The following is a 23,985-nucleotide window of genomic DNA, read 5'->3' on the forward strand; positions in this document are numbered from 1 at the left end:
AGAACTTAATAAAACAAATTTATATGTCATCAGAAATATCAATCAGGATTTATCAACACAAGATAAAATAACTCAGAGACAAAATCTTGAAGTAAAAACAACTTGCATTAATATATCAAGACAATATATTTATGAAATGGAAATTACATCAATACTTATACAAGATGTTCCCTAAGCTTCTAATCCTAAACATCAACAGCCTTAGTCCTAGCTAAGAAGCTGACAAAGCTGATGATGAAGAAGAACAGGAAGCAGACAAGATTAAGTCATCTTCTTCTTACCTACTCTCGATAAACAGAATGGCGAGTCGGATGATTCGCTCTTGCTGGCGGAGAGCTTCCAGCCTTTCCTCATCCAATCGCTCCAGATGGCGATGGTAGTCATATAGAAGAACAGAAGGTTGTGTCAGTACCTCCTGTGGGACAGAGTCCATATCTCCTCAGGAATGGCTTGTGACATGCCATTCCTGGCTGCCACTCGGCAAACTTAGCTCCATTTAAAGTTTTGGTAGGTTCAAAAACATGTTGTATCTGACCATTGTGTTTTTGAAAGAGAAGTATGAAGATAAGTGTGTGAGAAGAATTTGATGGAAAGACTGATGTGAAGTGGCGGATTATATAGGCAAGAGAATGCCAGGAGACGCAAAGAAATTGAATGCTGACATGTAGAATTAATTCTACCTATTCTCCCTAGACTTTGAAAAAGAATAACATTCATTGGAAAGAGGAATCATGGTTTAAACCGCACAAGAAACAAGAAATAGTGGACTGTTCAAGGACGCATACCATTAATCCTAATCATAGTGACTATTAATCTTCCACTTCAACATATTCTAGTTCGAACTGAGACTGTTATCAAATTTTATTCACAGATAAGCCAAGTAAAGGATTAGACTGAGAAATCAGAACTTAGACCTATATCAGAACTTAACAGTTATCAGAACATAATTTCTTAACTCGAAAAAGGAATGCCCATCTTAGTAAATCCTCATACAAGTTCTGAGTTATAGACTTCAGAACTTAATCATCAGAACGTGTAACTAGAACTTGTCCTCAGAATTTGTGCAATAATGACACAATGACTGTTTATCTAAAATAACATAGACCACCACAGAAATTTTCATCATTCAGATGGGAGTGATTAGTGTGTGCATTCAGCTAAATAACAGACAAAGAGTAAAGTCTGATTCACTTCAGTACATCTTAGAAATAAGGCATAACTAAAATTTTGCTAAAGAGCTGTCATTGTCCTAAAAACCTACTGATGAATGAGTTCATGCTTGAGTCCACCTCAACTGTTTTGTGCTAATTTTATGCATCTTTTGAAATTCTATTTTACAGTGGCTTCTCAGTGTAAGTGAGTCACGACTGCTTATCAGAATTTATGCTATTATCAGAGTATTTCTCCAGTAATCATAGAGTGTGAAAAGTCCACCAAGAAAATATTTTGCTTTTCTAATGCATATTTACTTAATACCAGCAATGCACTTGGGTCTTCCCTTCCATATTTTTACTCTAGATCTCAAAGGAGTACCTGATTTTATTTTTGATCCTTTTTTGCTTTTTCTTTTGATAAGTGAGGTTTATCAGCACTTAGTTAATTTCAACAGTTTACTAGTATCAGAACTTACAGATGAGTAGCATTATTCTAATTTGTGACTTAGTAATAAGATATACAAAGTAAACTTAACTAAGCTCAATTATCAGAATTTGCTAGTGTCATAGGGTTTCCACTGAAATAATTACTTCTTACATGGAATCATTTGTTTATTGAAGACTACTAGGTCAGTATCTAGCACAGTTATCCTCATAGGATTGAATAGGTACTTGAACAGACATATCACTTATCAGAGTTTAGAAACATATATCAGACAACAGTCAGTACTTAAAGACATTTATCAATGAAGCACAGAATACACAATGAGATTAATTCTGTAAATACTGAGCATAAAGTCTGATAACACAGAACAAGACTAAGCAGATTTAGAGAAAGAACCTAAAACCATTCCAAGTTCATTTACCAATCTTGTAAAAGTAGCTTCACACAGTGGTTTTGTGAAGATATCTGCTAGTTGTTGATCTATGGGAACAAAATGCAATTCCACTGTACCTTCATCCACATGTTCCCTGATGAAGTGGTACCTGATGCTGATGTGCTTTGTCATTGAGTGTTGAACTGGATTACCTGTCATAGCAATAGCACTTTGATTATCACAGTAAATAGGGATTTTGAAATAGGTTAACCCATAATCCAGTAACTGATTCTTCATTCAAAGAATCTGTGCACAACAGCTTCTGCAGCAATATACTCTGCTTCTGCAGTTGATGTGGAAATTGACTTTTGTTTCTTGCTATACCAAGAAACCAATCTGCCTCCAAGAAATTGGCAGCTTCCACTTGTGCTTTTCCTGTCAATTTTGCAACCTGCAAAATCTGCATCTGAGTAACCTATTAGTTTAAAATCTGATTCTCTAGGATACCATAATCCCAGAGCAGCTATTCCTTTAAGATACTTAAAGATTCTTTTTACAGCTGTTAAGTGAGGTTCTCTTGGATCTGCTTGAAATCTTGCACAAAGACAGGTAGCATACATGATATCAGGTCTACTAGCAGTTAGATAGAGTAGAGAGCCAATCATACCTCTGTAGTCAGTAATATCTACTGATTTACCGGTATCCTTATCCAGTTTTGTCGCAGTGGCCATTGGAGTGGATGCACTTGAACAATCTTGCATTCCAAATTTCTTCAGCAAGTTTCTGGTGTACTTGGTTTGACAAATAAAAGTGCCTTCCTCATTCTGCTTGACTTGAAGGCCCAGAAAATAGCTAAGTTCCCCATCATACTCATCTGATATCTTGACTGCATTAGTTTGGCAAACTTTTTGCAAAGTTTATCATTTGTAGATCCAAAAATGATATCATCAACATAAATCTGAACCAGAAGTAAGTCCTTTCCATGGTTGAGGTAGAACAGTGTTTTGTCTATTGTCCCTCTGTGAATCCACTTTCCAGAAGAAACTGAGCTAAAGTCTCATACCATGCTCTAGGAGCTTGCTTAAGTCCATAAAGTGCTTTGTCAAGCCTGTAGACATAATCTGGATGTTTTGGTATCTACAAACCTGGAGGTTGTTCAACATATACCTCCTCCTCCAATTCTCCATTGAGAAAAGCACTTTTCACATCCATTTGAAAGATAGTAAACTTTTTGTGAGCAGCATAAGCCAAGAATATCCTTATGGCTTCTAACCTAGCAACTGGTGCAAATGTTTCATCATAATAAATTCCCTCCTGTGAGAATATCCTTTTGCAACCAGCCTTGCCTTATTCCTTATAATTATGCCATCACTGTTAGTTTTGTTTCTGAATACCCACTTTGTACCAACAACAGATCTATTCTTTGGTCTTGGCACTGGGGTCCAGACTTTGTTTCTTTCAAATTCATTCAACTCTTCCTGCATTGCTTGCACCCAATCAGCATCTTGAAGAGCTTCTTCCACTTTCTTTGGCTCAGTCTGAGAGAGAAAAGAATTGTAAAGACATTCATTTGAAGTACCTGTTCTAGTTCTGACACCTGCATCAGGATTTCCAATTATCAAATCAGGTGTATGTGATTTTGTCCACTTCCTTGCAGATGGAAGGTTTTCTCTAGAACTGGATGCTCCCCCATGATCCATGCTATCTTCATTTTCATTTTCTGATGCTCCCCCTGAAAGTATGCTCTCTGAGTTGGATTCTTCAGTATTTAGATTTTCAGCACTATCAGAACTTGGCTTATCAGAACTTGAAGAGCCAGATGTATGTTCTGATGTTTCTTGAGATGTGGTAGGATCTTGAGTATGCTCCCCCTGCATAGGTGCATCTTCCTTTGACGTAGTCTCCACAGTTTCAATAACATCAGAGTTTAATCCATCAGAGTTTACAGTATCAGGACTTAGACTATCAGGATTTTCTGTATCAGAATTTGAGTCTTCATTTTCAAATCTCAGCTGATCATGGTCAATGAAATCTTCAAGACCAGTAATCTTTTTGTCATCAAAAGAGACATTGATAGATTCCATGACCACTTTTGTTCTCAAATTATAGACTCTGAAGGCTTTTGTGGAAAGTGGATATCCAACAAAGATTCCTTCATCAGCTTTTAGATCAAACTTTGATAGCTGTTCAGGATGAGTCTTGAGAACAAAACACTTGCATCCAAATACATGAAAATATTTCAGATTTGGCTTCTTTTTCTTCACCATCTCATATGGTGTTTTTCCATGCTTGTTAATGAGTGTTGCATTTTGAGTAAAACAAGCAGTCGGCACAGCTTCAGCCCAGAAATAGGTTGGAAGCTTTGCTTCTTCAAGCATTGTACGTGCAGCTTCAATGAGAGTTCTATTCTTCCTTTCAACAACTCCATTTTGCTGTGGAGTTCCAGGAGCAGAAGATTCCTGCTTTATTCCATGGCTTTTGCAGAACTCTTCCATTATCGAATTCTTGAACTCAGTGCCATTATCACTCCTTAAAACTTTCACAGAATCTTTGACCATTTTATCCAGATGTTTGATATGATCAATCAAGGTTGATGCAGTTTCACTTTTTGTATGCAAAAAATACACCCATGTGTATCTGGTGAACTCATCCACTATGACCAACGCATACTTCTTCTTTGCAATAGACATGACATTTACTGGACCAAATAGATCAACATGTATTAGATGATAAGGCTCAAGAATTGATGATTCAGTCTTGCTCTTGAATGAAGATTTTCTTTGTTTGGCTTTCTGACATGAATCACAAAGACCATCAGGAGCAAATACTGTGTTTGGCAATCCTCTCACAAGATCTTTCTTGACCAGTTCATTTATATTGTTGAAATTTAAATGAGAGAGTTTCTTATGCGAATTCCAGCTTTCTTCAATTGATGCTCTACTCATCAGACAGATTGCAGAACCATCAGTACTTGTTGAAAGCTTAGCTTCATAAATGTTACCACGCCTGTATCCTTTCAGAATAACTTTGCCTTTAGATTTACTCACAATTTCACAGTGTTCTTCAAAGAAATCAACATGATAACCTCTGTCACAGATTTGACTTATACTCAGTAGGTTGTGTTTAAGTCCTGAGACTAGAGCTACTTCTTTAATTATGACATTTCCAAGATTGATATTGCCATATCCCAATGTTTTTCCAATGTTGCCATCTCCATAAGAAACACTTGGGCCAGCTTTCTCCACAAAGTCTGATAGCAGGGCCTTATTTCCAGTCATATGTCCTGAACATCCACTTTCCAGAACTAGAATATTTTTCCTGTTGCCCTGCAATCACAAAGACCACTAATTATTAATTTTAAGGACCCAGACTTGCTTGGATCCTTTGGCCTTATTAAGTTTGTTAACATTTGCAGCGGATTTAGCATCAGAGTTTATGTTAACATTTTTCTTATCAGAACTTATACTATCAGACTTTGAATCAGAATTTACACTAGAAGGAACAATGGAAACTTTCTTCAAAGAAGGTTTTATTTGATAATAATCATAGTATGATAATAATCATAGTATAAACTATGATATTCCTTACAAGTATAAATGGAATGCCATAAACTACCACAATGAAAACAAGGATTTTGTGGTTTGTATCTAACAGACTGACTCTTAACTCCTGATTTTGAAGGTAATGAGTTAATATTCTTATTCTTCCTGCAAAAAGAAGCCAGATGGTTAGAACTTCCATAGTTATGACATGTTTTCCTAGGAGCATCAGGAACAGGTTTATAATCATTGCTTTTATTCACACCTTCCTTTCCATTCCTATTTTTCCTAGGTGATTTTACTTTGTTTGCATTCTTGACATCTTTCAGCTTATGCTTAAGCTGCTTCTTTGTCATTAAGCCTATGTTCACTTCAGCTGTCTTTTCCTGTTTTAGTTTATCAGAAGTTAATTTCTTTGTAACTTCTGATTTTTCATTTTCAGACTTTACAGTTACAAACTTAACAGGTTTTAACTTTGGCTTTTGTTTATCAACAGACTTAATTTCTTCAGTTCCTTTATCTTTCTTATCTTCTCCATAATCTAAGCCCTCTTTCCAGTTTCCACTACTTAGCAAATTTTGAGTTGTTTTGCCAGAGTTAGTCCAAGTCCTGATAATCTCTCTTTCCTTTTCTAACTCAGTTTTTAGAGATTCATTTAATTTTAGCACTTCATTCCTAACATAAAAAGCATCATCTCTATCCTTCTGAGTTTGATGGAACATGACTAACTCTTTTTCTAAGAAATCATTTCTTTTCTTAAATGCAAAGTTTTCAGAAGTTAATCTTTCACATATTAAAGTTTGATCTCTATAGCTAACAAACATGGTTTTAAGATATCTTCTCAACTCATTTATATCATCAGTATGAAAAGCATAAGTAGTCTGAGGTACCTTTATTTCAGCAGCTTCAGAACTGCTCTCAGCACTTTCTTTATCAGCATTTGCCATCAATGCATAGTTTTCCTCACTTTCAGAGTCTGAGGTGTCTGTCCAGCTTTTCTGCTTTGTGACAAAAGCCTTGCCTTTGTCACCCTTTACCTTCTTGCAGTCAAGAGATATGTGGACTTTCTCACCACAGTTATAGCATTTAACATTGGTGTAATCTCCTCTGTCAGACTTTCCTCCTCTGCCTTCAGATCTTCTGAAATTCCTTTTATCAGAACTTATGCCTTTCCTGGAAAACTTCTTTCCCTTCCTGAACTTCCTGTATGCAATCTTTGTGATTCCTTTCACCATAAGAACACACAGCTTCATCATCTCCTCATCAGCATCAGTCTCAGGCAAGCTTTCAGAATCTGAGTCATCATCACTCTCAGAACTTGATGACTCAGTATCAGACTTTATGAAAAGAGCTTTACCCTTGTCTTTCTTTGAGGAAGCTGCTTTGGGGAATTCTTCTTCAGCCTTAAGAGCAACTGTCCTTGACTTTCCTCCTTTTCTCTTGCTTCTTTGTTCCATCTCCAGCTCATGAGTCTTGAGCATTCCATAGATTTTGTCAAGAGTTGTTTCATCAAGATTGTAGTTGTCTCTTATTGTCGTTGCCTTCAAATCCCAGCATTCAGGAAGAGCTAACAGGAACTTAAGGTTTGAATCTTCAAGATCATACTCTTTATCAACTAATGATAAATCATTCAAAAGTTTGACAAATCTATCATATAAATCATTCAATGACTCATTAGTCTTTGAGTCAAAGTGTTCATACTCTTGAGTGAGTATTGTCTTCCTGTTCTTCTTAATTATGTCAGTTCCCTGACACCTTGTTTCCAGAGCATCCCATATCTCCTTAGCAGTCTTGCAGTTGATTACCCTGTTTGACATTACATTATCAATGTCACTATGCAGTAAGTGTCGTACTTTAGCATCCTTAGCAATTGATGCTATGTCTTCAGCAGTATAATCACTCTTTTCCTTTGGTACGGTCTTTGCTGCTTCACCTGCAACTGCAACTGCAACAGCGAGTTTGGTTGGTTTGTGAGGGCCTTCCTTGATTCTATCAAGGTATTCTGGATCTGTTGCTTCCAGGAACATGGTCATCCTTACCTTCCATATGAGATATTCAGATGGTCTCAGTATGGGAACTCTGATGGTCTCATACCGACTCTGAATTTGTGTCTTTGGTGGTTCCTCAGTTTTGGTAGGCTTAGTTGGAGTTTCTGTGTCCGACATGATTGTGTTTGGATCTTTAACTGTATGTATGTTAACAGATAGGCTCTGATACCAATTGTTAGGTCACACACACACTGTAGAGGGGGTGAATACAGTGTATAGTACACTCAAATCTAACTTTAAGAACTTAAGTAACAGAAAACAAACTTTATTGAAACAATAAACTCTGTTACAGTATGGAACTGTTACCTCTCAGTGATGAATAAATATCACGAGAGCTGCTAGGGTTACAATGAATAATCTTCTCTAATAATGATAACACTTATAGTGTAAACCCTGTATCTGTGTTTATATACTACACAGTTACAAGATAATCGCTAATTGATATGGAATATAATTCTGCTTCCTAAAATATATCAATCAGATATCTTTTCTTCCAAGTATTCCATTCTTTACGGAATTCCTTCTTCATGCATATCTCTTCTTATGTTTATCTTGATCTTCTTTCCTTTAATCAGCTACTGTCCTTATCTGATTGTCCTTCAGCACTTAAGTTCTGATATCTATCTTCTGACGATTATCTCCTGATAACATATATACTGATATCCTTAAGTCCTGACTTCCAGTATAAGTACTGATCAACAGTTAAGTACTGATTTATCCTGTTCAAGTAAGATCTGAAAGCTAAACATAAAACATATTAGCCATGACATTATCAAATATATCTAACAATTAATTAATCAATTAATTCAAATAATAAATAAATTAATCTTTGCAGATATAATTTATTTTCTTAATTAAACTATATGACTTAATTAATTAATAGAGAATTAATACTACTCTTCAACAGCAACCATTCTTATGAAAATCTTCTGAAAATCACTGTCAATTATGAATCAATTCCACCACTTCAATGTTGACACTCGATGTACTGTCTGGTTCATGAGTGACTAACTTTCGTGACGTTTCTTCATGTCTTGACTTTGATAACTTGATTTTCTTCGGATTAAATCCCTGTAATTATCTGATACCCTGACAAGATCTCTGTCACTTGGTTAAATCCACAATCTTGATTGATATCACGGAGGCTTGATCAATTTCTTGAACTTCTTCCAGTGAAGTAATTCCTCAAGTCTGTAGATGAACATTATTTCTGAATCCTTTGACAGATGTTACTTTGAGAGATCTCTTTGACGGTAGATCCACTATTTACTTGTTACATTCTTATTTGAGTTGAGTTAAATCCTCAAATAAACAAATAGGCTATGACATATGCCTTTCATCACCGAAGGGCGGCAAGTCGGTCGGATAACTTTTGAATATCTCTGATGCATTTAGGGGCTTCCATGTTGTTGATTGCTTTGATTTTCTCAGGGTTCGCCTCTATCCCATGGGTGCTGACCATATAGCCCAGGAACTTGCCACTGGATACTCCGAAGGTGCATTTTTTTGGATTGATCCTCATATTATTTTTTCGGAGAGTTTTGAAGCATTCTTTCAAATCTTCGGCGTGGTCTTGGAACATGGACTTTATAATCATGTCGTTCATATTAGCATCCATATTCCGACTGATCTGTTCTTTAAACACTTTGTTCACCATTGCTGGAATGTGGCTCCAGTGTTTTTAAGTCTGAAGGGCATTTTAATATAAGCATAAGTCCCCTTCGGAGTTAAGAACGCTGTCTTGGGCACATCCTTATCATTCATGGCAATTTGGTGATAACCAGAAAAGCATCAAGAAAACTAAGTACCTGGTAACCAACCGTGGCGTCTGTCAGTTGATCGATGCTAGGTAGGGGGTAGTGGACCTCAAACACGCCTTATTGAGATCTGTATAGTCCACACACATCCTCCACTTTCTATTGGATTTTTTGACGACTATCACGTTAGCTAACCAGTCGGGGTATTCAATTTCTTCTATGAACTTGGCTTCCAACAGTTTTTCTACTTCGGCCTCTATTACCTTCTATCATTCGACTGCAAAAGTTCTCTTCTTCTGCTTTACTGGTTTGGCCTTGGGCTACACATTCAGGCAGTGCTTAGCCATCTTGGGATCCAAACCAGGCATGTCTTCCGACCCCCAGGAGAATACATCATGGTACTGTTGAATCACACGATTACCTTTTCCTTCATATCTTTTTCCATATTTCTCCCAATCTGAACCAATTTTCCCGAATGGCCAGCATACAGCTCTACTTCTTCAGTCTCGGTCACTGGTTCGGCGATCGGACTTGAAAGATCTGCTCCGAACTTCTCCAACTCAATGTTCAGTGCCTCTCTGCTCCCACTGAGCTCTGCTTCAGCCCTTTTTCTCTTTTCAGTTTCATCTGGCTTCTCATAGTCCTGATCCTTCTCTAAATCTTCCAACATTATAATTCGGGCAGTTTTTTGATCGCCCCTCATCTCTCCTACCCCTTTCTCGGTTGGAAACTTAAGCTTGAGGTGGGGTATAGATTCTACTGCTTTGAAGGTTGATATGAATGGCCTTTCCAAGTTAGCATTATATGGGCTCTCGATCTGAACCACGTAGAACTTCACAAGTTTTTCCACGGTATATGGCAATTTACCCAGGAGGACGGGAAGTGTAATTGTACCTTCAAACTGTATAGGGTGCCTTCCGAAGGCATAGAGAGGGGTTTTGTTATAGGGCTCTAACTATTCTCCCGCCAAGTTCATCTTGCAATAAGTCTTGTGGAACAGTATGTTGGCCGAACTTCCGGTGTCCACCATCACCTTCCAAATTTTAAATGCCCAATGATAGGGTTGATGATGAGAGGGTCCTCATGCGGGCAAATGACGTCCTCATAATCCTCAGTGCTAAAAGTCATGGGCATGCGGGGATTCTCCTGTCCGAACTGATAGAGATTGTACACTTGTCGGGCATACTTTTTCTTCGCTGTTTTGTTATCCTTGTCCATAACACTGCCCCCAGATATTGTCTTCACTTTGCCCCTTATCATGTCTCTTCGATCGGGCTCTTCAGCTTCTTGTTCTTCTTGGTTGTCCTTCGGCCCCAGTTTGTCACGTAGATCTCGGACGAACTGATTAAGTTCGCCCTCTTTGATCATTCGCTCGATTAGCTTTTTGAGATGGTAGCATTCGTCAGTATTGTGACCCTTGTCTCTGTGATAATCGCAGTATTTGTCGGGTGTTTTCTTATGATTTGGGACTTTCATCTTGGCAGGCCGAACGAACCTAGGCTTGCCCTTGATCTCATGGAGAATCTTGGAGATCGGTGCATTCAGAGGGGTGAATACGGCATAATCTCTATCTCGACATCGTTCGACCCCACGATCAGTTTCTTTTCTCCCTTCTTTCTTACTGTCCCTTCGGTCAATACCAGATCTTGAGATTTTGTATCTGTCTGCTCACTTCGATTTGTCATCCCTTCGGGAGTCCTTGTATCCCCCAATACTCTCCATTTTTCGGCGAATATTTTCGCCCCTCACATATATATCATTCAGGGATTTGGGAGGGAAATCGTAAAGAGAGGATAAAATTGTCTTACCTTTATAGGGCTCTCGCCCCGCCGTTAGGAAGCCCATAACTTTGACTTTGTCTAGATTGGTGACCATTCCAGCTTCCTCCTTAAACTGAGCCAAATAATCCCCTAACTCTTCATTCGCCCTCTGTCTGCAATGGACCAGGGCCTCAGTGTCCTTCGTCTTTCGACATAAGTGCGAGTAGTACTTCATGAACTTTCTCTTCAGCTGCTCATATGACCCGATGGACCTGGGTTTGAGAGATTTGTACCACATCGAGGCCGATCCCTTCAGATAGGTCTTGAACATCTTGTGGAGCATGATGTCATTATGTCCCATTCTAATCATCAGCAACTCGTATTTTTCGTAATGGTCTTCGGGGTCTCCCTTTTCATTAAACTCACTCATCTTTGGGAACTGCCTTTCCTTGCCTGAAGGGGGTCGATACTGTTCAATTTCTTCTGTCACGATCGGCTCTTGATCGACCCGTCTATCGCCGAACATAGCCTTTTCCAGGCGGGTCATCCTAGTCGGGACCCATCGGGCTCCTCGTCCGAATCAGATGAAAAGGGTTGCTTCATTTGTTTCCTTCGGGGATGCGAATCAGAGTTGGACTCATCTTCTTTGTCATACGCCCTGCGATCTTTCCTGTGCTTGGTGGTTCTTTCTGGTTCATCAGCCTGTAGTGCTTCGCGCAATGCTTTCTCTTGTAGCTCAATTTCCTCCCTCTGGAGCTGTAAGGCTTTCAGTAATAAAGCATTGGCCTCTCTTCGCTTAGTGCGGGCCTCTGCCTCCTTTTCTGCTTGATCATCTTTCACCTTGCCCTTCTCCGCAACTAACTTTTCTGCTCAAATCTTTAGGAGCAAGGCTTCTTCTTAGGGAGTCAGTTTGATGACTCCATCGGCATCCACCAGGGTGGACGTATGCCCCCATCATGTGGAGGGAAACCAGGTGGCGGCGTTTGCTCAGAAACTATGTTGGTCATTGTCTCGATACCTCGTTAGTGATTCTTGTAGGTTCCCGCAAACAGCACCAAAAGTTACGCCCAGATTCCTTCAGAACGAATCAACAGGTTTCGGCCACTCAGAAACTGCCTTCGGCCGCGACCTGAAAGGGAAGAGAATGCGAGAGATTGTCCCCCCGATTCAACTCTAGGGATGGCAATTTGTACCGAACCGATGGATACCCGATCCGTACCGATCCGATCGGGTTTTACCGAACCCGAATATTTCGGGTTTGGATTCGGGTTCGGGTTTGATTTTTAAACCCGAACCATTTTCGGGTCGGGTTTGGTTTAAAGGCATACCGTTTCGAACCCGACCCGAAAACCCGAAACCCGTTCCGTTCCGACCCGAACCCGAACCCGATCTGAAACCGGTGTTATTATATAATTAATATTTTATATTTTATAAGTAATAATATAATATAGAATATAATATATTACTAATATTAGTACTAAAAAATTATACTTTTACAAACAATTGCATTAAAGTTGTTTAAATATGTTTTTAGCAGCATTTTCACTACAAGTATACAAAAGGTCAAGATTGTTGCATTATTTCAGCAACATTTTTATTCATAGAGGTATATTATCCATTGTCTTCTGAAAACCCTCTAATTCAATCCTAAAATTTTCAATATCGTAATATTTATGAGCATTTTGCTCAAACCAGATCCTAGTAATTTTTCACTAGAGTTTGTGCAAATTAAGGTGCAATTTGATAGTGATCTACAAACCTGAATCCGAACCGAACCCGAACCGAACCCGAACCGAACCCGATGGGTTCGGGTTCGGATTTTTCCGGGTTCGGGTTTGGGAAAAATAATCGGGTTCGGATTTGGTTTTTGCTAAACCCATTTCGACCGACCCGATTGCCATCCCTATTCACCTCCGGTGTGAGAATAAGAATATGGTTGTAAAGTGGGTAGAGTGATACAAGAAAAGTAGAGAGTGTTTGAGAGAATGAGAATGTATCCTTGTTTCTTTCTTTCCAGGGGGTTTTATACCCGATTTTCCCATTAATGTTCATCCGTTACACCTTATTAATGGAGAGGAGGAGAAAGGGGGCGGTATGATTGCATGATCCCAACGGTTGGGGGAAAGTTGGGCCTCGGCTTGTGGCTCTTTGTGGGCCTTCGATTTCTGGGCTTGTCGGGCATTCGGCTCAATAGTATGGTCATCTAATGGGCCTTCGGTCGTTGGACCGTACTGGGCCTATGACTAACAAGAACCTCAACAAGTGCTTATAACTTATAAGGGTTGAGGGATCCAAACTGGTCGTGCTCCTTCCGGCTTGTTTAGCCGGAAAGAAACAGAGCTCCCAGCCTCCCACTTATCTGGCCATGTCAGGAGGAGAATTGTTCACAAGGCTCTACATTTTCAATGAGCCAATTGCTGCTTTGGGTCAGATAATGGACTTGGATATGGGGCTGGGTCCTCTTGGTCATCAGTTTTTTGAAATCCCAATGGTCCAAGAAGAAATCGAGGCTTTCAATGAGGCGATGGTGGAAGGCTGTGGTGGTTTGGAAGAAGCTTTTATGCTTAATGTGGGGATCAATGATGGTGGCATCCCAGTTGCATCGTGTAGTTTATGAAGAACAACTCGAGGACGATGACCTATTTCATCTATTCTAATCTGATTTTAGGGTCGAATATGAGTTGGGTTTCTTTACTTGTCTATTTCCTGTTGTTTTAGTTCCCCGTATGTTTTATTTACTTGTTTGTTTTTAGTGGTAGTCGAGGTTGCAGCAGTAGTGCAGCCATGTAGGTGAAGTTGGGAATTGATCTATGCTGCTGCTAGTCTCTTCTGGATGGCCTTCTACTGGTTTGTTAATGCAATGAGATGCTGATTTAAAAAAAAAAACAGAAATGAAAATGGAAGTAACTTTACTAATACTGGTGATGTAGATTTCAAGTTCTTCACACATTTGTTTTTATACTTTCATTTAGTACAAGAACTCGTGTTCTCGACTCTTTATTGACCAATACAATCTCAAGTTTAGAAGATAATTAATCCAACAGTGAAATAAGATACTGTAATAAATAGTACATGCTCATTCAAAAGAACAGTCTCTACAACACCAATATGAAAACCCTGCATATCTATGCACATTCTGAAGCAGCACTTAGTGGGATAATGTTGGGTAAACATGTAAAATCAATGCCACAAGACTACCTAGCACTGCCTAACACTACCACTGAAAATCTTGATGCTATCTTAATTATCAACAACCTTGATCACAGGTCTCATAATCACTTGGCACTACAAAACCGTGTGAATTCATCACCATAATTTGATTCCAGGTACACAGTCCAGGAGCACCCATTGCCATCCTAACCTAAAGACAAGGATACTGCCCTGTTAGTAAGCAACCATAGAATGCAAAATATAATAATATCAATGATTTTTAATATGATCAGACTTATCATAAAGCTAACATATTTCCAACTTTAATTTCTCATCAGAGGCCAAATATTCACTTCAGCAGTCAACAGAAAAAAATATGAAAGATATTCCAGGTTTATACAACTAGATTATGAATGAAAACAAAGAGTACATGGCCTACTAAGTACATATAATATAAGATCAAGACAGAAATATACAACTGAGCTGAAGGCAAATAGAGACAATGAAATTTCATTAAAAAATGGACCCTATATAGTCGCGCATTTGTCTAAGTAGCAATCCCTTGGGTTTTCAGAAAATTTGATTCCCCCATTTACTAAACATTTCCAAGAAAAGTTCATCTATATAGTTGGTCCAAAAATTTTAGATGTTCGGACTGCTTTATCAACCTCAATAACCCAGAATCCTCTTCATAATTAATTTCGGTTTTTCCTTCATTATCATCACCCACCCGTATTAATTCCTTATACATTGGGCATGTAAGTTTTGATTAAGGTTATGTAATAAGCAGTATGTCAATACTATTACCCCCGACTCCCCAAGTACGGATAGGATAAGGACTACAAAGTATTGCTGAACACCCTTAAAGCACTCACCATCCAATCACATTTGTAGTTTAAGAGTTTTCATCTTAAAGTATTCCTCATAAGTTTAATAACACTCCAGAGCCAGAAGTCCGATATTTTATCTGCCAATCTCATAGGTGCGATTTTTTAGGTTATGTCAAAGTAATGGTTTTACAATATATTTGATAATGAATACAAAAATTGAAGCCTTGGGAAATTCTTTTCCTTTGTGTCCCTCTAATGCGAGCTTTACCTAGACTTCCTTGGCTCGAGAGAAAGTCCAGCATTATATATAGTAGTAACAGACAAACGAACTGACAAAAGTAGAAGAGATAAAATTTATTAAAAAGACCTGACAAAAAAAATTATCAAAAAGAATTACGAAATGTACATGACGAGAACAAAACTTGAGACAAATATGTAAAAAAGAGAAAAAAAAAATACTATTTAGCAAAAAAAAGAGAAAAAAAAAACTCAGAAGAAAAAACTATATTCGGCCTAGAGTCTGGAGAAAGAAGAAATACCAAATTCGAGAAAATCAAGTCTTCTTAGTAAGACTTTTAGAGATGGCTAATTATAAAGAAAGCTGCAGAACTGAAAAGTGTATAGGGATTTGAAATTAAAGGTAAATCCAAAAATCAAGCATATGAGGGGAAATTTTATTAGATTCAGTGCCACCTAATAGTAGTTTCTGAATTATTAAGAAAGGCTAAAAAGATGATCAACTCCATACATTGATGTTTAATCTCTCAGAAAGCCAATAGTCATTCATTGCCATATATTTACACCACAGAATGATCAATTATGCATTACAATTTACAATACATAATTTTCAACTTACCTTGTATACAGCTAAGGATACTGAGAAGAATCACCTGTCACCAAATTAAGGAGGCTGAGAAGAATCACCAGTCACCACATATATAGAAACAAAGAACACATCAAGTCTGTACTACCACCGGGGCACCCCAAATCTTCATTGCCGGGGTCATATTTGGAATCTTCCCAAGAATTCAAGACAGACAACATACTGATCACGCTATGCTGATGGATTTGCCTTGAAATTTAGATTCCTATAGTTCTTGATATCAAGCGTCATGAGCTCACTAAATTTAATACTGATAGAAATTGATTTCAACTAATAGTCTCGTTATATCTTAAATGTTGATGGAATTTATTCTACAGTCTTAAACTTGTAGAATCTCATTGTCTTTTCCTAACAAAAATGACTTTTTCAACATTCGTCATGTCCATGCTCAATCTACAACAAATAAAAGAAGAAAAATGAACAGGTCACATAAAGGGAGTACATTTGCAAGAACTCAAAGATCTCTACCTAGAACCGCTTCTGATGTACATCTTATATGGTAAATATAACATTGTTGTAAAACCATCCACTCAACTTGTGTGCATACTGCTAGCAATCAACAACTCCAAGCGAGAAGCCAAGAAGCTTAACTTTTTCTGATCTCCAGGAACTGCAAGTCGTAAAATGAACATCGGCTCCTCATCCCTTCTGACTCCTATAATAATGCGACAGTAACACAACCTTTCCAGAACTAATTAGATAATTAACTACAGGTTCCCCATAAGGAGGTTTTAGTTGAATATCTCTCTCCATCATTTTCCCAGCAAGATTATCTGCTTCGACCATATAGTGGTTCTCAATAAGCCCAGCCAAAAGAAGAGAGTATACATCTGCATCTATGGGAGATACATTTCCCAAAATTTCGATGTCAATGTATAAGCGGAACCCATCCAGAACCCTTCCCTTGAAACAGAAACCTCTTATTAAATGGCTAGAAGCCAAACCATCAGGATTCACTCCACCTGCTAACAATATTCTGAAAACATTCTCAGCCTCCTCGAACTTTCCAACCCACAACAAAGATACAACGAGGGAGCTATAGCACTCACCAACAGAGAGATCATTCACTTCTACAACTCGTTCAATCAGCTTATAAGCCTCCTCTACATTATTCTCTACACAAAGCCCATTAATCAAAGTTCTCAAAGTAATCCTATTAGGTGAACAACCAAATGCTTTCATTCGGTCCAAAACGCTCAATGCCATCACTGACCTACCGCCCTCACAAAGACTCTGAATCACCGCCGTATAAGTAACAGCATTTGGTCTACAACTCTTACCACCATTCTCCATCTCACCCAACAACTCCAACGCCGTCCCAAAACTCCCAAACCTACAAACTCCATCAATAAGAATCGAATACAACACCGTATTAGGCACACACCCATGCGCCTTCATATCCCTAAACAACCCAAAAGCCTCATCCAACCTACCCCCATCGATAAAACACTTAACCATCGCACCATACGTAATCATATCCGGAAAATTCCCACTTGAACCCATCTCCCTCACCAACCTCACCGCGTCATCCACATTACCCATATAACAAAACGACCTAATCACAATATTATACGCAACCGTATTCACCCTACAATTAAACTCCCTCATTTTCCTCAACACCCATAACCCCTCATTACCAAGCTTAGCTTCCTTACACAAACACAAAACAACCTTAAATGTCTTAACACTAACAGAACACCTCTCATTCCCATAAGCATGAATAACATCATAAATTATCCCGGGATTTCGATCAATTCTCAACAAGTTACAAGCTTTATTATACATATACAAACTATGACCATAACTAGGTTGAATACCAGCCCAAATAAAGAATCTAAGACCTAATAAAGGCTGATTAAAATCAACACATGTTTGTAAAACAGAAATTAGGGATAAAGGGTCTAATTTAACATTAACTTTATTAAGAGTTCTTTCAATGTTGGGAACATTTCTTTGTAAATGGGTCCAGTAAATGTGTGCAGAAGAAGATGGGCTTAATTGTTTTGGGAAGATTCGATTTGTGATTTTAAAGGAGGTTGTTGAAAGATATCTACAAATTGAAAATAGAGACATTTTATGCTTTGAGTTAAGAACATACCTCATTCTTGAATTTTAGGGGATGAATATTTGGATTTTCATTGCATAAACTCGTTGTGAAAGTAGGTTTACACTTTTCAGTTCTAAGTTTCAAACTCCGCTGACCGCAGTGTCGCAGGACATGAACAGAAACATATTATGTCGGGTAAAACACTAATCGGTCACCGTACCCGCACATAACTTGTAAATAGATCATCAAGTTGAAAAAAATTTTGGTCAACTAATAAAATAATTAAAAACTTTTAACTTAGTTATAGCCGTTAGCAACGTTAAAAAAATCTAACGTTAGCTGACATGAAACATGACAGTATTCACCCAATATTAGTTAGTCAATATTTAATAACCCGTCCCATTTTTTCCCTTATAATAAGCTAATTGAACCCTTTCACTTCATTCTTCCCATTTTTCTATGTTCTTGAAAAAAAATAGTTCTTATCCCTCAAACTTTATTAAGTTTCGTGTAGATTGAAGAATTACAAGTTCAAATGGGATGGGGATTGTCAACTGTTACTTTGGGATCGAAGCTAGTGTGAGGGCAGCCTGGAAACCTGGAACCAAAAACCCAGATTAGAGGTTCTATAATTGTTCGATATTTAGGGAGGCTAAAAGATGCAAAAAAAATTCATGGCGAGATTCGGAGTATACAGATCGAGGTAGAGAAGTGATTGTTGAATTATTGGATGAACTGTCTGTAAGTCATATGTCATAGACCTATTTGTATATTCGAGGATTCAACTCAACTCAAATAAGAATGTAATAAGTAAATAGTGGATCGACCGTCAAAGAGATCTCGCAAAGTAATATCTGTCAAAGGATTCAGAGACAATGTTCATCTACAGACTTGAGGAGTTAATTCACTGGAAGAAGTTCAAGAAGTTGATCATGCCTCAGTGATAATAAATCAAGATCGTGGATTTAATCAAGTGACAGAGATCTCGTCAGAGTATCATTAATTACAAGGATTTAATCTGAAGAAAATCAAAGTGTCAAAGTCAAGACATGAAGAAACGTCACGGAAGTTAGTCACTCATGAACCAGACAGTACATCGAGTGTCAACGTTGAAGTGGTGGAATTGATTCATAATTTTCAGTGATTTTCAGAAGATTTGCAGAAGAATGGTTGCTGCTCAAGACTAGAATTAATTCTCTATTAATTAATTGAGTCATCTAATTTAATTAAGAAAATAAATTATATCTGCGAAGAATAATTTATTTATTAATTGAATTAATTGATTAATTAATTCTGAATTAATTCTAGGAATTTTAGGAATTTTCAGAAGTTTAATTGGATTAAATTCAAGCATTAAATCAGCAAGACAATTGAAAATGAACTAGCATGACAATCAGGATTGTCATACCGATTGTCATGCTAGGCCATATTCAATTGTCACACCGAAAGTTACATCAGGAGGATGATTGTCTTGCTAGTTCATTCTGATTGTCATGCTAGTTCATTCAGATTGTCTTGCTAGTTCATTCTGATTGTCATGCTAGTTCATTCAGATTGTCTTGCTAGTTCATTCAATTGTCCTACCGAAAGTCTTGCAAGCTTAAAGGATTGTCATTCCAATTCAATTGAATCAGCTGATTGATTAAATAGAAGCAGAGAAGCAGCATATCATTTTTAACTCAATCAAAATACACACAAGTCAAGAACAAAAGAAAGCAGCCGCCTTTGAAATATAACATTCTTCATCTGCAGAAATTCAAGATCAATTTCTAGTTTGTTAATGTTAAATCCAAACCACTAGAATTATTTATCTTGTTCTTGTGTAACAATCTAGCGGATCAAAATCCCTAGAACTTAATCTCAAATCGCGTTTAGCATTTGATTCTAATTATTGCAAAAATAGAAAAAGTTCATGTCGAATTTATTCTAGATTTGTGATAATTGATTTGAGATTAATACCTTGTAATCGATACAGTTGTTGTAACACCTTTCAAGTTTAATAATATTTTTATTTAACTTGAATTTTGTTTCACATTTTTTATTCCGCATTTTATTCGATTATTTGGTAACGTTTGTATTCAACCCCCCCTTCTACAAACACATTGGGACCTAACAATTGGTATCAGAGCCTTCTGATTAACGAACAAATCAAGATCCTAGACTTTTGTGATTTTTCAACTCCTTGAATTTTTATTCATTCAAAAATTCATAATGACTTCACATAAAGTTGGAACCGTTAAAATTCCACAATTTGATAAAGAGAATTATATCATGTGGAAGAAGAAGATGCTATTATTTTTACAAGTTGCAAATCCCAAATATTCAAACTTGTTAAAGAAGGGTATAAAAACTCCGATGATTATTGAACCGGAGGTAATAATAGATGGTGTGGTGACTACTGAAGCTAGAACCTATCCAAAAGAGTCTGAAGATTTTACTCCTGCTGAGAAGGAAGAAGCCTCCTTGGATGCCAGCCTTCAATTAATATTAATTGATTCCCTTGATCCCTTGATGAACAGACATGTGATGAACTGTAAAAATTCCAAACACATGTGGGAAACTATTGAGGTGATTAATGAAGGCACAGAGGAAGTTAGGGAGAACAAGTTGGAAATCCTAACCTCTGAATATGAACATTTCAAATCAAATCCAGGAGAAGGAATTACTGAAGTGTTTGAGAGGTACAACACGTTGATCAACAACCTGAACATCAATGGAAAGTATTATTCAATCAGGGAGGTCAACAAAAAGTTCCTGTTAACACTGCCAGCTCATCTTGAACATAGAATCACTGCCATTAGAGAAGCTAGAGATCTGAGTGAGATTTCTTTGGACAGGCTCTATGGAGTGTTAAAAACCTATGAGTTGGAGCAGATTCAACAGAAGGAAGTCTACGGGAAGGATAGAATGGTCAGCACATCTACTGCACTTGTAGCTGAAGGTCAACAACAACAGCAATCTCAACAATTGGAGAGAATGGTACAGTATTCCAAGGCTGAGGAAAATATGTTAGTAGCAGAATATGATCCTCCTACTACAAATCAATCAAGTGATGATTTTTATTCCTTGGAAGAGCTGGAGCAATTGGAAGACGAGTCAATGGCCCAAATTGTCAAGAGATTCTCCCATGTCAGATTCAAGAGGAATCCCAAGCTGAAGTACAAGTCCAACTACAACAAATTCCAGAAAGGTGGATCTTCATCCTCTAACACCAGCAGTGGTGGATACCAAACAGGGATGGTTGATCGGGGCACCATTAGATGCTATAACTGCAATGAGTTGGGACACTTTGCCACAGAATGTAGAAAGCCAAAGCAAGTAAGAAAGAACTCTGAAAGGGCTTATCTGGCAAAGGGAAGAAGCTGGGATGATACTGACAGTGAAGATGAAGATGAAGGAAATCTTGCTCTTATGGCTATTGATGGAAAAGCTTCATCGTCAAGAATAGAGGTAAAACTTTCTGATGCTGAAATGGTTTATCATCTAAGAGGTAACTTAGATTGTGCACGTCGTGATAATGAACTGTTAAGTTTACAGATCACAGACCTTGAGAAAGAGGTCAATGAATTAAGACTTGTGCACATTAATCAAGACAAATTAAAAGAACAGGTATCTTTTCTAGAGAATAGAGTTGACTGTTATAGAAAACTCGAAACTATTCTCAAAGACAAGATCACCGGTCTTGAGACTAAGGTTAGAGCCTACTTCAATTCTTGTTCGAAGGCTAAAGAGTTCTACAGTAAGCAAGCTGTTAATCAAACATCTGGAATAGGATATGATTACAATGCTGCTATTGGAGAATTAGGCATAAACTCCCCTCCTCATGTCTGTGCTAAAGGGAGGGAAGTACCACATGTGCTTAAGGGTGTTGATGAACCCCTCTATAAAGCATCAATTGCTGAACCATTTGATGCGACCTCTTCTGTTATTCAAGAAGAAATACGTGCTGAAGATCATGCTAATGAGAAGATTGTTTCCAAGTCAAGTGAGTCGAAAGTTCCAGTCAAAGTTGTGAAAGCAACTGAGACTAACTCAGACACACATGAGTTGGATAACAATAATGCCATGTCTACCATGCATAAATTGCATGCTGTTAATCACTCTCATAAAGCATGTGGTGTTGCTAATTGTATGTCTTGTGCTTTTAATATGATGTATGCTTATTTTAATGGTAAGCATGTGTCTAATGATAAGACTACTCCTCGTCAGCATGTGAATAACAAGAAGCATGATAGGTCTAAGACTGCTAGTCCTTCTAAGGCTAGAAAGGAGACATTTGTGCCTAAGCTTAAACAGAAATTTGTTAACGCTGTTTACAAGGTCAAATGTTCAGTCATTGAGAAAGTTGAGGCAATTAAAATTAAAAATGTTGTTTTGCCTGACAAAGGACAGTTCTACAAGTATGCCGGGCCCAACCAAGTTTGGGTTCCGAAGAAGGTCTAATCCATTTGAAGTGCAGGGGCAGTATACAGGTATAACTGGTAGTGTGGATTCTTGACAAGTGGATTATCAAGACATATGACCGGAGATAGAGCCCTGCTATCAAATGTGGATTGAGAAAGCTGGCCCCCTGGTTACCTTTGGAGATAACAGCAAAGGTTTATCTGAGGGATATGGCTGTTTGCAAGCTCGGAATGTTATCATTGTAATTTTGTATATTGTGCTAGGTTATTATCAGGAAGCAGTATCCAACATATAGCACCAGTGACGAGACTTGAGAATATTACGACATATCAGACACCTGCTGCACATTACACTTGGAATTGTACTCTAGTAAGATGTGTACAAGTGTACTCCTGGTTGGTAAGTCAAAAGAGGAAGTCAATGCACCACAGTTTATGGACTTTGCAGCTGCAGATCTATTGGACTATGCAATTTCTTCTTCACAATCTCACTTCAGGTTGGTATGAACTAGTATACTGCTCAAGCAATCGTCAAGGACATGGTATGGCACTCTAACAGAAGTTATAATTTTATATGAATAAGTAGAGTCGTCATATTAATAACTATCTTATCACTAAGCACAATCATATTGTTTTATATGTGCAGTGATATATTGATTATGCAACATAACAATTAGTATCTAAAGTACTTGACAAGTATCGGTCAATGATATCTTGTTAACATTATGTTGCAGATATTTGTAAGTTTTTGACATGAATGAGAATTACTTAGACTTTACCCTAAGTGATCAATGTTTTATCAAAAACTCATTCATATTGAAAAACAAAATCAAACTTCTTTCTACATTAGTGATTTCTTATGTCATGTAAAATCTTTTGAAATCACTATTGTAAATCATTTTCTCTTTATTACCATATGTTCTATGATACAGGTTCAGTCTCCTATGACTTTCTTTCATTGACAGTCATGAGGTTGAAAACCCACAACATCTATCCCAGACTGTAAAGACAAACACAAAAACAGAACCAACCAACACTCTTTTACCACTAAAAGTAGTATGAATGAGCGTGAGGGAGATAGTGCCTAGTGCACCACATAAGGAAGGTTCTGTAGTCAACCCAGTAGCTCTGTCTCCTACATAGATGAGTAGTATTTAAACCGAGACAACTGCTAACCCCCATACATCTTCTCAAAAAGATGTAATGGTTGAAAAGGCACAAAATCAGTTACTAGATTCATTCTCTCAACAGGGTGCATCTATTGAATTTTGCCTGTCGGCCAAGGTATCCGATGTAGTGTCACCACTTCAAACATAATCAATTCTTGATGCACAAGGAGAGGTTACACACACAAAGGATGAGTTGACGAAAACAAGAGTTTCGACCATTTTAAGGTCAGATTCGATTGTTCAAGGTTCGTTAGTGGACCAATTGCCTTTACAGGTGTTAGGAGAGGATACTGATCCAAAAGCCATATGTCAGTGGTCAGTGTCTACCTCCCCAGGCTTAAATCCCCTGGATGCATCTGCGGATAGTGGATCTGACATAGGTGCAGATCGGCAACTTGTTGACAATGATTCAGATATTACCTGATGA

General features: G+C 37.8%; 2 protein-coding genes across 3 annotated transcripts; both read right to left on the minus strand.

Moving 5' to 3' along the window:
- Positions 1-9,725: 9,725 nt before the first annotated feature.
- On the minus strand, positions 9,726-11,623 carry LOC141719418 (uncharacterized). Its single transcript, XM_074521796.1, has 3 exons — positions 10,989-11,623; positions 10,350-10,943; positions 9,726-10,230 (listed from the first exon to the last, which is right to left on the minus strand). The coding sequence occupies exons 1-3, from the start codon at positions 11,621-11,623 to the stop codon at positions 9,726-9,728; spliced, it is 1,734 nt and encodes a 577-aa protein (XP_074377897.1).
- Positions 11,624-14,112: 2,489 nt separating this feature from the next.
- Positions 14,113-18,203, minus strand: LOC141720688 (pentatricopeptide repeat-containing protein At5g47360-like). 2 transcript variants are annotated; one of them, XM_074523251.1, is made up of 2 exons: positions 15,947-18,203; positions 14,113-14,437 (listed from the first exon to the last, which is right to left on the minus strand). In XM_074523251.1, exon 1 carries the CDS (start codon positions 18,040-18,042, stop codon positions 16,579-16,581), a length of 1,464 nt encoding a protein of 487 aa, XP_074379352.1. In that variant the 5' UTR covers positions 18,043-18,203; the 3' UTR covers positions 14,113-14,437; positions 15,947-16,578. The 2 variants fall into 2 exon arrangements, with proteins under 2 accessions (XP_074379352.1, XP_074379351.1); XM_074523250.1 differs by having other exon boundaries at positions 15,913-18,203.
- Positions 18,204-23,985: the final 5,782 nt, after the last annotated feature.

Source organism: Apium graveolens, chromosome 4, assembly GCF_009905375.1.
Source record: "Apium graveolens cultivar Ventura chromosome 4, ASM990537v1, whole genome shotgun sequence".
NCBI lineage: Eukaryota > Viridiplantae > Streptophyta > Magnoliopsida > Apiales > Apiaceae > Apium > Apium graveolens.

What these genes read in the sequence shown, in the direction of transcription:
- LOC141719418 (XM_074521796.1), bottom strand. Translation starts at nt 11,623, where the DNA reads ATGACCCGCCTGGAAAAGGCTATGTTCGGCGATAGACGGGTCGATCAA. An exon ending in CGAAGGGATGACAAATCGAA is followed by an intron (nt 10,944 to 10,988) that starts GTGAGCAGACAG and finishes TATTGACCGAAG; the next exon opens with GGACAGTAAGAAAGAAGGGA. An exon ending in GGGCATTTAAAATTTGGAAG is followed by an intron (nt 10,231 to 10,349) that starts GTGATGGTGGAC and finishes TGCCTTCGGAAG; the next exon opens with GCACCCTATACAGTTTGAAG.
- LOC141720688 (XM_074523251.1), bottom strand. Translation starts at nt 18,042, where the DNA reads ATGAGGTATGTTCTTAACTCAAAGCATAAAATGTCTCTATTTTCAATT.